The sequence below is a fragment of the Alligator mississippiensis genome, chromosome 1 (assembly GCF_030867095.1).
Source record: "Alligator mississippiensis isolate rAllMis1 chromosome 1, rAllMis1, whole genome shotgun sequence".
In the NCBI taxonomy this organism is placed as follows: Eukaryota; Metazoa; Chordata; order Crocodylia; family Alligatoridae; genus Alligator; species Alligator mississippiensis.
In genome coordinates, this window is record NC_081824.1 from 444,120,382 (window position 1) to 444,136,386 (window position 16,005).

Below are 16,005 nucleotides of genomic sequence, written 5' to 3' on the forward strand. Positions count from 1 at the left end.
TCATCCAGAAGCGGATTCATCAGGCATCTGACTAGGACTCTTAAGCATACACCACAATCCAGAGGATTGACAATTGCCTAATAGACAAAAACAAATGGATCTGTCCTTTTTCCCCTACAATGGCTACTAAGAATACCCTTTCTAGTTGTTTTTTCACTCCCTCTGTGATTCCCTGGAGCAATAAAACCCACCTAGTTACACTTTTAACTTATGCCTTACAGCAGCAAAAGACCTTTTGTAGGTGCATAAATTGTGGGATGGTTGAGCTTTTTCGGCTCCACTATGTACTCTAAGGCTAGGGAGAGAAGTTACACATTAACTGGTGTAAGTGATCCAAAACTGGTTTAAACCTCTAATAGAACAGAAGTTCAGTGCCTATAAACCAGTTTTAAAATGGCCAATTGACTGTATTATCAGACTTAACTGATTGAAGTCAAACTGGTGTATGGAAATTCTGTCCCAGACCCCTTCCTTGTTTAAGTTAAAGCAGAGTCCCCCAGCATCCCAGCATGCTCTGCAGCCCTGGGCTGGGCTGTGCTATCTGTTCCAGGGAGCAGGGCTGGTCCTGCCCCTCTGCTCTCTAGCTGGAGCAGAGATGGAGGGCATGGGCAGACGCTGGCCTGGCATAGCCCCCTGAGGTGATGGGGGCAGGGAGGGGGTTTATTCCACTCTCCCTCATCTCTTGCCACAGGAGACCATAGTTGGGGTCTGCCTGACTGGTGCAAAGCAGCCCCTGTCAGTGTCCACCCTTCTCCCCCTTGCCGCTCTGGCAAAAGGGGCAGGGGCATGGCCAGACACCATCCCACCATGGCCGTCTAAGGCAAAGGAGCAGGGAGAGAGCTTATTCCCTCCTCTCCCTCCCCCCCCATGGGAGACTGTAGCTGGGGTCTGCCTGGCCAGGGTGGAGCACCCCCTGTCAATGTCCGCCCCCCCACCTTTCCGCTTCATCTTTTCAAGATGGCTATCAGCTGCTTGCAACTGTGGCTGGAGCCTTGAGCTCCCCCAGGTGGCAGCAAGGGCCTATTGCAGGGCCACAGAAAGTGGGAGCAATAAATCTGCTCCCACGTCCCTGCGTGTGTAAATGCCTGCCTGAGAGCATTTACTCACAAATAAACTGACCTCAGATAATATGCATGTGTAGATGTGCCCTGTTTGCCCCATTGGCAAAGACAGGCTCTTTTGGCTTAGATCAATCAAATTCCCCTGTTTTTTACCTTCCTTCTGTATTCCATATTTAAAACATAACACTGGGTTTCATTTTTAGCAAAAGCAAGCCCTCACAGTTCTCTAATTAAATTTCATAGCCTCCTATCCCAGTTCACTGAAAACTATTAGAAATACCAGGTGCTTCAGAACTAGCTTATGAAGAAAAAAAAACTACCTTCCTATTGTCTTCCTTTTTGTTGGCGTGCATTGCTTGCAGCTACAGAATGAATTTCTCTTAAAAATCTTCTCCATTTGTCTTCCATGTGTCCAGAGAGTTTCAGCTCTGCCAAGCCCTTTTAATTACTTTCATGTAGGAAATGTTTTACTCCTAGTTCAGAAATCATTCAGAACCAAGGACTTTGACAGAAGTCTGCTTTATGCAGTGCCTGAATTCTAACTAACCAGCACTATTCTTCAAAATACTACTGGTTCTAAATGGATCATGGGGAGGGCCCCTTAATAATACAGATCTTGCAATTATAATATAGGGAGGGTTATTGCCATGGTGATTCTTTCACACCAGGGGAAACAACCCCAAAAAACAGACTGCAGTCTTTTAGAAAGGGTACATTTCAAGCAGTATCAAGGTATGATCAACTGTTCCCAAATCTGCATTCAGAGAGAAATGTGTGATTCTACAGACTTTCCCTGCGTGCACCTCCCTATGATACATATGGGTTATGTTGTGCAGTGTAGAAAGAACCTTGCCTTTCATGACAAATAATTATAATTATAACAATAAGGAAGACAGGGATTTCTTTAGCCCACTCCAGGTTAAGACTGGACCTAATCCCATCATCTAGGAAAAAGAAGGGATATAGTAGGACAATAATTCCATTGCACTACCCTGAAAGCTTTCATGTGTCCCTAGAAACATCTTGAGGATTGAACAGCATCTGGGTGTTTTGACATCACAGACCCTGTTTGGTACCAGTTAAAGTGTCTGTCACTTGTAGGATTGTTATGAGCCATTCTCATGATATTCTTATTCAAAAGCTTACCTAAATTCTTGGCTGTGCACTGTTTATCAACCAGCATTAAACTTGTTGCTGATAAAAAAATTTCAAAGCATCTGCAAAAGGCATTAGAATATTGAAGGCATACATTGTGCCCACAAATCCCTTTGGAGTTGGAATACCAACTTCTCTTTTTTCTCCCTCTTCAGCTTAGAAGCTATACAATGTGAAAAAAAAAATGTAGAAAATTCAGCACAGTACTACAATGTTTGTTTTTTTTTTTCATTTTTCAGCTGTACATCAAGCCTGGCAACATAAGTTGATAGGGCTTAGACATTGTAACAAGCTTCTTTGCTCCTGCTTTAGAATGGACAGATGCTGCAACATGACTTCAGGAGTGCTTCCAGAGGGATTAAAATAGGTTTTGTCTTCTCCTCAGTAGGAGTAACAGTAGCACCGACAATGTTAATACTGTCTGGCACTGGTTTTTACCCATATTTCTTTTTGATTACATTGCACTTCTATGCATTGCTTAGTAAATGTGACAGAGTTCCATGCAATTTGCCATATTGCCATCAAGGGGGGAAAACTATTGTAATTGTATGGGCTTATCAATGACAGGCACTCTCTGTTCAATGGCTCATCCCCCATTTGGCAAAGGAACAAATGTGCACAAATTGTCAACTCTTGAATAGAATGGACTTGACTAAATGGGGGGACAGAGAGAAATGAAAAAAATATCCCTGCCTTATATACTGCCTTGCATATTTTATATTGTTTGGTTAATGAGTTTATGTCCCCTTAAGCTATGCATTTTAATACTGGCAATGGATGCTGAAATGTTGAAAGTCAGATATTTAGCAGGTTTGAGAAGTATTTGGAGATGGATAGCACAGCTAGTAGGACGTTTTTCTAACAGCCTCCAAGAGCTAGATGGAGAGGGAGGGATGATGATAAGAAAAAAAATGTCACCTTAACCCACCAACAAGTTATGCATTAATATTTGAGGAAAGCCACTTAAACTTCCACTAGTTCTAGGTATGTTCATTTCTTATAGATGCTTTTTGGAACTCCCCCTAAATGTTGTACAGCTGCTGATAGCAGGACTCTTCTGAACAGTTTTTTGTTGTTTTTTTTTTTCTGATTTGGAGTTCCCTACTGACAGATCCAATGGTACAATGACGATTCATTGGGAAGATCTAGCATATTAAGTGAAAAGCTGAAAGGGGCATGGAAATGAGATTTAAGTACATTCATTTTTCTCTCTTAATGGACATTAGTCCATAATTCCCCAAGAACAACCTCTACCTTAAGAACAACCTCTACCCTTTCACCTTGTTGCTCTCAGAATAGCTATAATTTTGTGCTAACATGAATTAAATGTTATGTGTGAGTTTGGTCTCTCTAGGTGTCTATATATGTACTCCAGGGTGGGGAGGGGCCCATTAGAGCCATTCTAATTAAAACTGAGGCAGCGTCTCATGAATTTAGCATCCTGCATTTCAAAATGGCAATGGGGGTGTTTTAACTAAAGCTTGTTTGACACACTTTAGGTAAAGCACCACTGCCACCATTTTGAAATGTGGGGACGCTGAATACATGAGACTGCAGCACACCGGGGCATTTGGATTAGAACGCTCCAGCAAACTCGACTAATTGAGTCTGCTTTGATACGTTCTAGTCAGAACATGTTGGAGCACATGTAAAAGTGTGTTCTGTAACTCAGTTAACATGCAATGGCCAATGTCATAAAATAGATAGGTATACAGGCAGGGGACAGAGGATGATGAATATGCAGTGCACCAAGAAAGAAACAGAAACTCACATGAATGCCATCCAGTATATTTAGCCAATCATTAGCATATCTTTACACTTTGAAGCATGTTGACACAAGCTGTAATAATTATGAAAAAGGATGACAGGGCATCCCACTCTCAAACCAGCATCTGTCAGCAGTGTCTTGTATATGCAAATAAAACCCTTGGTCTTATTACCTCTATTAACCCAGTGTTGATGATGTATAATGCGATGTGGGGTTTGTTTTGTTTTTAACAACATTTCTCTGCTTAGTTAAACATAATGAGACATTCATATTTAATTCATTACAAGGTTAGGTAACAGAGTCTTAAAATACCTTTCAACATTCAGTTTAGCTTGTCTGAAATATCAATGCAATAGAACTTGAAGAATTTTGAAGATGCTCTGGTTAGCTGTCTGCAGAGTAAGCTGAAAATAAACTAAATTTCATTTATTCATAGAGAGAGAGATTGTTACAGGCATGAATAGCTATACTGAAACAATCCAATAATTTCCCTTCTGATGCAAAACATATGCACTGATGATGTTGCAGATAAGATGCTGCTGCCAGAAACACCATTGGACTGTGTTGGGCTTCATTCAATCGATAACTACACAAACCAGATGAAGAAGAAAATATTCAGTGGAGTATATTTTAATTTGTTCTGGATTTCTCCGTTAAAACAAACAAAAAATGCAACACTTTGTTTTTGCATGTCAATAACTTCAGTGATATGTATGTTTTGCCTGTATGTGCTTATTAAATATAATGCAACTCTCTAAGCCTGTTATCAACTATTACAGAGAGTTTAGTTCCCAAATCTTATAACTTAAGAGGACACTTCTAAGCCCACTTAGAGCACTGTTGTGCCCTAGGCTAAGTACAGGTGCTGTGTTTCTACTGGGAGAATGGATGCTCTCCTGTTAGAAACTATGAGCATGCAAATGTTCATTTAATTTCTCCCAGACAAAATGTGTCCCTTCCAGATGCAGGATATTCCAGGTGCCAATCTGGAAAATCTCCCTTGCCAGATAAACTTTCTTGTACAAATGAATGCCTATAAGCTCCCCTCCCATCTGGGCTGGAAGGAGAGTGGAGCAGCAGGCCAATTGCCTCCATTCTTCTCCATATTGGAGACAGCCCTGCTGTGCTGAGTTACCTCATTGTTTCAGTCCCCTCCCTGCCTGGTCCCTGAGAGGACAGGAGCAGATGGGAAAAGCCCCCCACCTGGTTCCCAGACCAGGGTATCCAGTCTGAGGAGCTTTGCTTCACTGCCTCAGTCCCCTCCTGGACCAGTCTGATGATCTCAAAGCTGAGTGAGGGACCAGGAACTGAGGCCAGTTTCTGGCCCTACAGGATTTACATGCCACCTTTGCCACCTGGCTGGATGGCACATGTTGAGAAATAAATATGCAGCAGATTACACAGACTGTTATAACAGAACAAGGAGTCTCAAGTTGTCACAAGGGAAGCTTGGGTTAGATATTAGGCAGAATTTTATTACTAGGAGGGTAGTAAAACACTGGAACAGGTGGTAGAAGCTCCATTCTTGGATGCTTTCAAAACCCAGTAGGACAAAGCTTTGGTTGGGATGATCTAGTTGGGGATGGTCCTGCTTTGAGCTGGGGGTTGGACTAGACCTCCTGAGGTCCCTTCCAGCCCTAACTTTCTATGATTCTATGATTTCATAGCTCATGGGGCCAGTTACCAAAGCAGGGAGAGTTTCTGTGTAGTGGGGAACAAGGGGTGGGAAAATGTCCCCAACCTCAGTTCCCCATGTCTCCAGCTTTAAATCACCCTGTGTACAGTCCATCTGGTCTGAGCTGTACACATGGCAATTTAAAAGCCAGGGGGTTGCCTATTGATGGCCTGTCCCCGTCCCAGACAGGGGAGAGGACAGGCTGTCAAATAACGGGCTCCACTAAGGGCAAGGGTGGTCCAGGGAGCAGCCCTCTAATGTTCTGTGGCTGAAGAGCTCACCCATGTAGTTCTCCAGCCAAGGTGCTGGAACTCATGTACACTCCTGCTCCAAGGCTATTTTTCTACAGGTATGAATTTCAAAGACAGAAATTCATAGTAGAAATGAATGCCTGTCCATGGCCCTAGCCTATCCAAAAGCTTCCTGAACTTCCCCTTTAATTTTTCATTCTCCTACAGTCAAAAAATATTTCCCCAATGGAAATCCTCACAAAGAGAAGGGTTTGTACTTTTCTTGTAGTTTACATTCAGCTGGAAAGGCAAGTGAAAACTGGTAGCTTAACCCTTCCGCACCTCTAATTTGGTTTGAAAGGAATCATCTTCCATGATAAAAGAAACCAAAATAGTCAATCATCACTCTTATGGTAGAATGAAATTCATAACACCTGGCTACTGCCCAGTGATCTACAAATCTCCTACCTCATCTGTATCTGTATCTTTTCCACATATTGACTTGGGACCATCTATGTACTCTTCCCATTATGTCTGAAGATGAAATAATTACAATATATAGTTTATCCAATTAATTGGCTTCATGGATTCAACAATTTCAACTTAGACTTAAAACCTCATGTGAACTTGTTGAACAGTCCCATGCCTCTCAGCCTCTCCTCATAAGATCTATTCTCTTGACCTCTACTCATGCATGTGACTCTCCTCTATCTTAAACTTCTCCACATCCTTTCTAAAGTGTCGTACCCAGAACTGGATGCAGTACTCCAGCTACGGCTTCACCAAGGCAGAGTAAAGCAGAGGGATGACTTCCTGGGTCTTGCTTGAGATGCATTAGCAGATGAAAGGCAGAGTTTTATTTGCTTTGTCAGCTGTGGCATCATATTGGTGGCTCATGTATCATCTTGTGGTCAATCATGACCCCCAAGTCTCTTTCAGTCATGGTGCTAGTGAATGTAGCACTGCTGAGCCTATAAAGTATGATATGGCTTTTTTCTCCTGAAGTGGAGCACCTTTCATTTCTCCATGTTGATTGCCATCAGGTTTTGTTCTGCCCACCTTGAAAGCCTGTCCAGGTCGGTCTGAATTGCCAGTCTATCCTCTATCATGACCACACTTCGCCATAATTTGGTATAGTCTGTGAATTTAGCCAGTCTGTTTCTGCCACCCAAATCCAGATCATTTATAAATATATTAAAGAGTACTGTTCTGAGTACTAAGCCCTGGGGGATGCCACTGGTCACCATGTGCCATGTTGACTTACTTCCACCGACTGTCACTCTCTGGATCATGGAGCCAGTTCCCCAGCCATAGGACCATAAGGTTGTCAAGGCTGCAGTTTCCCACTTTTACCATGAGAACATCATGGGAGACCAAGTCAAAGGCTTTTTTGAAATCTAAATATATGACATCAACCTCTTCTCCTCTGTCCAGGTGATGTGTCACTTGGTCATAGAAGGGAATGAGGTTGGTCAGGCAAGACCTACCTGCAATGAAGCCATGTTGGCCATCTCTCAGAACATTGCTTCCATTAGCCTGTTGTTGATGGTTTCTTTGATGATTTTTTTCCCCAGATCTTTCCAAGGATTGAGGTCAAGCTGATTGGCCTGTAGTTCCCTGGATCTTCCTTCCTTCCTTTCTTGAAGATAAGTACCACACTGGTCCTCTTCCAATCTTCAGAAACCTCTCCCAAGTGCCACAAGTTCTCAAATATCCTTGCTATTGGTTGTGCAATGATGTCAGCCAACTTTTTTAGCACTCTTGAGTGCATTCATCTGGGCCAGCTGACTTGTGGATGTCCAGCCTCTCAAGCTGTTCCCTCACCAGATCTTTGCCAATTAGAGGTGTATAATTGCCCTTACCCTGGTAGTCTTGTATCGTGTCAGGCAGAGTGATCCCCTTGGGCTGGTAGAAAACCAACACAAAGTAATTGTTGAGGAGATTAGCTGGTTTCTGTGTGTCGGTTGTCAGCTGCCTCATTTGGTTTAGCAAGGATCTGATGTTATCCTTGTTTTTTTTCTGACTTCCCACACAGCATAACACAGGAACTGAACTACCTTTATTTTAGCATCCACAAGTAGTTTTTAAAGGTGAGACTATGTAGCCAGGAATAATGCAAAAATAAATGCTAAAATACCTAACTGAGAACATTGTGTTGAATAGCTTCGATAATAGAAAGTGTTTGCAACAGTAACATGCTCTAGTGACTACAATGACGTAACAGTACTATAAGGTCAGAATGATGTGATCAGATAACCAAAGCAACAGAGATTGTGCACTATTCGAATTATACCTTGACAATATGAATGTTACACCTTGACAATCTGATTTTAACAAATTTTAATCCACTTCTGTTATCTTAGATTAAATTCAGCCCTCATAGTTTTATATTATCTCATGAGAACCTGTTTAAGACACTGCAGACAGTGTGACAATTATGCATTTGTGAGAAACTAAGGTGTTGCTCCAGGATCTTTATAATAACGTATAAAAAACTGGTTTTAACATTTAAAAAAAATATTTCTTTACACAACCCTAACCTGACAACACACTAGATGAACAACCCAGAATCATAACAGATTTGAGCTATACCTAATAGTTAATAGGTTAAGTACAGGAATAGTCTGAATAACTGATGGGAATAAATAATTAATTAAAACATGAGATAGGCATTACATATTAAATATAATGCCTGGGTGATTAGTAAGTGTTTTCAGGGTTTGGGTGCTCTGTGGATAAAAGTAATAGTATTTAGTATTTTAAACTCCAATCAAGACTTTTTTTTTTTTAATGCTTAAGCAACATTTGTCATTTCTTATATTTCAAAATGATTTAAAATCCTTAATCTAATCTAACATATGCCTCTCAAAAAGGAATAAAAAATAAGCTATCTATGGACCCTGCTTGCTCCTTTCACAGCTACTCTTATAGAATCATTGGATAACAAGTTTTATTTTCTAACATTATTAATGTTCTTGGTGCTGTACAGATTCAAAAATAAAAGACAGCTGCTTGTTTTAAGGGGCTTGCAATCTGAGAGGCAGAGCTAAGAAATGTACAGTGTACAAGAAAGAGGAGGAAATGGCATTTTTACACATGCATGCATATGCACACACACGCACAGATATTCTTAGGGACCTGCATTGTGCCCTTAATTGTGATACTTGAATGCATATATTCATTTTATTTTGTTCTTGCTTATTTTTAACTAACTTTTTATGGGTATTATGAAGTAATAATTTTTGCATATGAAGTGAGTGACTTGGTGAACTGGTACATTTAGAAAGACAGGAAGATAGAAGTGGCAGGAAAAGTGAATGTAACATTTAGATTATTATACTTTTGTAGAGTTATATAGTTCTTATTAGTATCAGGATATAGGGTCTGATCCTAATATCAGTGGGGACTCATGTAAGGAAGCTTTACTCCTGAGAAAAGACCAACCCACAATAGTTAAACTTCATGACTGCTTTGCATAACTGAAAACAAAACCAAAAAAAAATCTTTAAAACCATATCACTGTTGGCTACTGAGATGTAAAAAGAAGCCAAGTTGAGGAGAAATTAAAAATCAGTCAATCCTAGGCAGGTCATTATTATATTACAAGAGCTAAAAGATAACAAAGTAAAAAGCAACCCAGCTTGTTTGCTTTTAGAATAACATTGATTCATCTCAAGTAAAAAAAAAAAAACAAAGCTGCAAGAGAAACATTGTTACCAGCAAAATCAGAATCATTAACACATATCAGTATAACATGCATAGTCTAGATAGAAAAACCCACCTCCAAAATTAGTTTCCAGAAACAGAACATGTTAAGACTTTGAGAGTTTCACAATGCAAAAAATTAACAAACATTTTGGAGTTATTAGCCCTGGGAGCATGCTCTGCTAATTAACTCATTCTTTTTCCTTTTTCATGCAGTCTTTGAAGTTAGCATAGCCTTTTGTAAATATAGAAGTGACTAGATCTCTCATTTTTCTCTACAATTTAATGAAGCAGATTTACTTAAGTTTAGTGGCAAGTGGATGACACTTAAATTTCTTAATACATAATTTTACTAGTTTAATGCATAGGCTAATACTATTAATAGTTTTTAGGTTAATCCTAATTAATGCATAGTTTATTTGTTCATTTTTCTTTGGGGTAATTTTACTTTTATCATGCCACTTGTATTTCGCACTTAGAATTTCTTAACTGTATATTTTTTTTTACCTGAAAGATACCCAGCAAGTGACAGAAACATAAACAGTTTCCATGACGACTTCATCATTGGTCACAAAGGTCTTGAGCCCCAATTCGTGTGAATGTTAGCAGCGCTGATGTTTCTTCATTAAAGCTCAGCCTAATGAGAGAGAAGAAAAAATTATTTGGAAAATTAAAAAGATCTGGTGACAATACAATAGGCAATTCAAAGGAAAAATCCAGTCTTCATGCACTTAAAATCTACTACTAAAGAACTCTGTATGTAAAGGGGGAGGTGACATCTTTAAAGCACAAGAACTCTAAAAGATTCTCAACATAAAAGCTCAATACAATATTAGACCACAGCTACAACCTACACCCCCAATACAATATTTATGTTAATAGCAAAGTTGTGAATGTCATAGTATAGATGGACTGGCTATCAAGGACCCCATTCCCATTCACCTTCTGGAGTTCAGAGTTTGGATCTATCCTTCTACAACTTTTTCTGGGGCAATGGAGCTTCAAAATGCTCCAAAACCCTTTACTCAGACGACTAGTTAATGAGACAATTTAGTTTATATACAATTTGTGGTGGTGGCAAGAGAGACCGGTGTGAATATAGTGTTTATTAAAACATTCAGAAAAGGTGAGAACAAAAGGTGTTCTACAGCTGAAGGAAAGTCATTACCATGTGTGAGATTACACTTGAGTTGGAGGGATGTGGCAGTAACAATCTGAACATCTCTTCTTAGGAGCTACAGTTCTTCTCCTGTTCTTCCTTTCAGGTGATCTAGACTGGGCATATTTACTATAAAGGGATACATGCTAATATGTGCTTCTCTGAAATAGAATATAACAATCTGATAGTCAAGTGACTTCACAGTGTCTGTAGCTCATCTAAACCTCCACAGGGAACCTTCCTCAATTAATTATTAATTCTAGCTGCCTTTGTTTTTCACTTCAGTGATAACCTGTGTTTCAGTCAGTATGTTCCCAGATTGGTGAATTATCACTTTTAGAATTCTCTACTGGCCAGACCTATGGGATATAAGTATTTTCACTAATAATTTTTTTCTTATGGCCATATCCATAAAAACATAGAATACAACTTTTTCCTCCACTTTGTCCTGCAATTTGCCCTCCTCCTCACCAAACATGAATCCTTTTATACATACATATTTCATTTAAAGTTTTGGTGATTTTTATGTTGCAGGAACCAGAGGACAGGGAGTGGTGGAGGGAGGCAAAGGATATCATGCTTCCAGGGTCAAAGGGATAGTATGAGATCATCCAAAAAACACATCTGATTTGATTTAGTGCTATGGTCTTAAATACTAGGGACAAACACTAAAGCAGAAATTGACATTTAAACCATTCTACAAACATATTACCTCTACCTCTGATTTGTTTTTGGTTTTAGACAAATAGAAGGGCAAAAATATTATTTGGAATAATAATAGGAAAAGAATGTTGAACTGGATATAGGATTAACTGGCTGAACTTTTATGTCCTATGTTATACAGTAGGTCAGACCAGATGATCTTTCAGTGGTTCCTTTTTGTCTTACAGTCTGTGAAGCTAGGAATAAATAGGAAATGGGAAAATCATCATGGAAGATGTGCTGCCTTTTTTCCTCCCAATAATTTTAAAATTTGATATTAAAAAACCCCCCTGTAGATTGTAAAAAACAGATGAATCATGAAAGTTTAAACTAAAGTCAATAGAGCTTTGACAGACATCAGATAAGGACCTGCCAAACCTAGGAATTTTTTTTTTTACTTCTGACAATCCTTACATGAGTGTAACTTGCCCTAATTTCTATAGAAACAAACAAACAAACAAAAAATCCTACTCTACAAAAATATAATGCAAAAGCTGATTACAACTCCATCAAAATACTCTGCAGTCATTCATGAATATTGTATGTTGATCTCCTTATTATCCAACGTGTTATATGAAAACATTGATTCAAATTTAATATGGGAATTGCCAGGAACAAACAAGCAGTCAGAAAAATATTGGTTCAAGGCAGTCATTCCTCAGTAAATGTCTAAAGGTTGCTAAATGACAAAAATGCATCACAAGCAGGTCCAGGGAGGTGATCCTTCCCCTCTATGCGGTGCTGGTCAGGCCTCAGTTGGAGTACTGTGTCCAGTTCTTTGTGTCACACTTCAAGAGAGATGTAGCTCGCATTGAGAGGGTCCAGAGGAGAGGGCCACTTGTATGGTCAGGGGGCAGCAGGCCAGGCCTTACGAAGATAGACTAGACGGCCTGAATCTATTCAGCCTCCGCAAGAGAAGACTGAGAGGGGATCTGCTGACCAGCTATAAACTCACCAGGGGGCACCAGTGGAAACTAGGTGAGGCTCTGTTCCCCCAGGCACCACCTTGGATAACAAGGAATAAGGTCCACAAATTGACTGACAGCAGGTTCAGGCTTGATATCAGGAGGCAGTACTTTACAGTTAGGGCTGGCAGACTCTGGAATGGGCTCCCAAGGGAGGTGGTGCTCTCCCCTAACTTGGGGGTCTTCAAGAGGAGGTTGGATAGATATCTGGCTGGGGTATTATGATCCCAGCACTCATTCCTGCTCAAGGCAGGGGGTCAGACTTTATGATCTGTTCAGGTCCCTTCTGACCCTAGAAACTATGAAAAAATGAAAAAATGAACTAGGGTTGTTGGTTGTAGTCTGTTGATCTAAGGACATAGGCAGGCAAGGTTCTTTGGGTAGATGTGATTTTTTTATTAGACCAACTAAATAGTTGAAAAAAATGTTCTTTGCAAGCATAACACCCTTCTTCAGGCACAGACAGAGTCTGCTGGTGAATTTTGAATATTAGCTACTAGATTCTTGTCCACATACCCTCTTGTCCACATACAAAATGTGTTTTTATAACAAGGTCTAAAATGCTTTAACAAGAACAAAACCTCTGGTTGTATTAAGGGGGGAACTCAAGGCATGAAGGAGTTGTTTAGGGAAACTAGACTCTGATAAAGTATAATCTGGTGCATTTAAAGTCCTTAGGCCTGCTTCAGTTAGCATCACAGGACAGTAAGACTAGGTAAGACAGATATGCCTGGAGTCTGTAGTACTAAAATATTTTTCATCTAAATGTTTTATTCAAACAATTAACAAGAATATTTTATTTTTAGACTGCTGCATTTTCAATGTTGAGGTGCCCCTGCTACACATTCAAATTAAAGCTCAATGGAAACCAGCTATAAGGATGTTACACATTGGGCATGTCTACCTGAGATGTGTTAATGTGCATTAGCCTAATTTACTGCGCAGTACTGAAGAGCATCTACCCATGCACACCCTTACTACACAGTCAAAATAGCTAATTGTGAATAAATGTGATACCTGGAAATGCGTCACGATTAGTTAATGCACAGTAATGCACATGTAGACATGACCCGACACTAACTTGAGTGCCAGGGCTGTCCATCCACTACGGGGCCGGGCCAGGCTCCTGGTTAGCCCCTTCACCTGCTGTTGGCCTGGGCTGCTCTCTGGCAACCCCTAGATGCAGGGTATAAAAGGCTGCAGCCATTTTGTGCCCTGGAGCACACTGCCCAGAAACCTACTGGAGCTGTGCACTCCTTAGGACCAGTGCAGGCCTCATGTGCCTCTCTGGACAGGATATAGGCTGCCCCTGCCTGGCCTGTCCCCTTTCCACAGGTAAGTGTTGCAAAGGGATACAGCTTTATATACATTAACACATACACACACTGGAATAAGGCTTTTTATGACAGTAAAGCTGTAATTGCATATTTTTATGGACATAGTTCCTTTAGTTAAAAACCAGAACAAAGCAAAAACACTTTTCTTGATTGTAAAAGAACCCGAGAAAAACAGATACAACACCTAGAGAGCAAATAAATTATACAATTTAAAATGTCATGATTTTATAGAAGCTGAGTCAGGATTTTTGAACCTTGGATATTGACAATATTGCATGAGTATTGAACTTGAAATACTGCATTTGTGCTCTCAGTTCAGGAGCTGAAATAATATCATGCAATTAGATCTAACCCTAGGTTCATTAGCCAAGGCATCTGAATATAACATGTATCAGATGCCTTTATAAGTTACCCACAATCAATCCATGGAATTTAAAAACAAAATGTGCAAAGTAATTTGTCAGATTCTTGCCAAGAAAAATTAAAAATAAAATTCCTAACATGATGAAATTGTAAATTGATATCAAATATTTTGTGACCAGAAAGAGACTGAACTTGTTGGGCAAATTATTTGTTCTAGTTTTACTTTAGATTACTATTTTGTTTAAATATAAAGATTTTTTTACTACCTTTGTTTAAATATAAAGACTTTATAGATAAAGATAGATAGTTGGTCTTCCACTTGTATTAGGAAAGATAATGTAGTAATATATGCAGTAATCCCTACATTCTACTGTATCCCCATTTTGTGGTCATGGGGCGTGTTCAGATGAGCAGGCATGTGCCTCTTGCCCCATCTCAAACCTCTTTGTTACAGGACAAATAAAAATGAAATAATTCTAAGCAAATGTAAACAGCAAGAAGTCTTGTATAATTGATTATTGCCCCAAGGGAAGAGTATGTTTTCATTTCATTTCAACTTATTACAAAGAAAAGCATGCACACAGGCATACACAAAATACTTTTAGCAGCTTACTTTTTTTTCTTTCTCAATTGATTCATGAGCCATTCATTTATTGATGACCTAAAATTGAAAATTGAAAATTGCTCCTTCATTAGAAGAAGTTTGGTGGGTGATATCTTTTATTGGACCAATTTTCTTGTTACCTTTACAAGGGGCACCTATGAACTTAGTTTTAAAATAATACTTTAAGCTATATCATATACGATTGTAATGGAGTTTTCAAAGAGACTGTTCCATTAAAGAAGTTTACCCAATTTTTAAATGTTGCACATCAGCAATTTCTATTGAAGGCAGTGGAGCGTTAGAATGTTCAATGAACTCAAAAACCAAAACAAAGAGTATTTCCTAATTGCTATATATATATATATATATATATATATATATATAAAACAAATCAATAATTGAATATGAAGGAACACTTTGTGTACATAAAATTTAAAGTACCTTATTTTCCAGAGAAAGCAGTTTAGTGCATTCCAAATTATTTGGAATCACATACAGAAGCTCATCGCAATAATCGTATTTCCTAAATTGCTTCACGTGTTGTTGAAGAGGTAAAATTAAAATACAAGTCTTACAGAAGAGCATAGATATCATAGAGAAAAAATTGCATTTCACCATGTTGGCTTAAATCATTGCAGGAAAATATTATTATAAATATGAAGTTTTATGTTGGACTATTAAGAGAACTGTTCAGGATGAGTTAAGTCACTCTCAGATGAGTACATAGCTTATCAGGCCTTCTAAGAAGAAAAAGAAATTTAATTAAATTTCTAGCGTAAACAAGAAACAGAACATTAGGGCCACTATGGTTTTACTGAGTACAGTGGGAGTGGCTGGGAATAGAACTTTTTAAAAACATATCTGGTTATGGCATTCTACTTGCCTAAATGAAGCCTGAAATCTCAAAGATCTGCCCCAAATCATGTACACTGAGCACTCCTGAAAATGACACCTCCAAGTTTTAACAGAATATCAGGCTGGTAATAACAATGCATTTAGACTATGTATTTATCACTTCCCTACAACTGTAGTCAAGAGGCTCATGAGCATTTACAGAACCATCATCCCTACTCCCTGTTTTACAGGTTGGGAACTGAAGCATACACTCTAGATTAGGTGACTTATCGTAGGTCACACACATTGAACACTAGACTTGGAAACAGAACTTAGATTATTTGAATTCCAACCCAATGCTCTAGTAATACATACATATATAAATAATAATAAATCCTTCTCACTCATATCACTCTTGAAGGGTTTTTAATTTATTTTGAACACTTC

At 39.1% G+C, this 16,005-nt stretch overlaps 1 protein-coding gene across 6 annotated transcripts in view; it reads right to left on the reverse strand.

The window, feature by feature from the left end:
* Positions 1-16,005, reverse strand: part of CNTN5 (contactin 5) — a 1,172,720-nt gene that overhangs the window by 669,077 nt on the left and 487,638 nt on the right. For all 6 annotated transcript variants that reach the window (XM_059721130.1, XM_059721133.1, XM_059721132.1 and 3 more), the window contains one exon: positions 10,102-10,231. In XM_059721130.1, coding sequence (XP_059577113.1) covers positions 10,102-10,159 — 58 coding nt within the window. In that variant the 5' untranslated portion in view covers positions 10,160-10,231. The remainder of the gene's footprint in view (positions 1-10,101; positions 10,232-16,005) is intronic.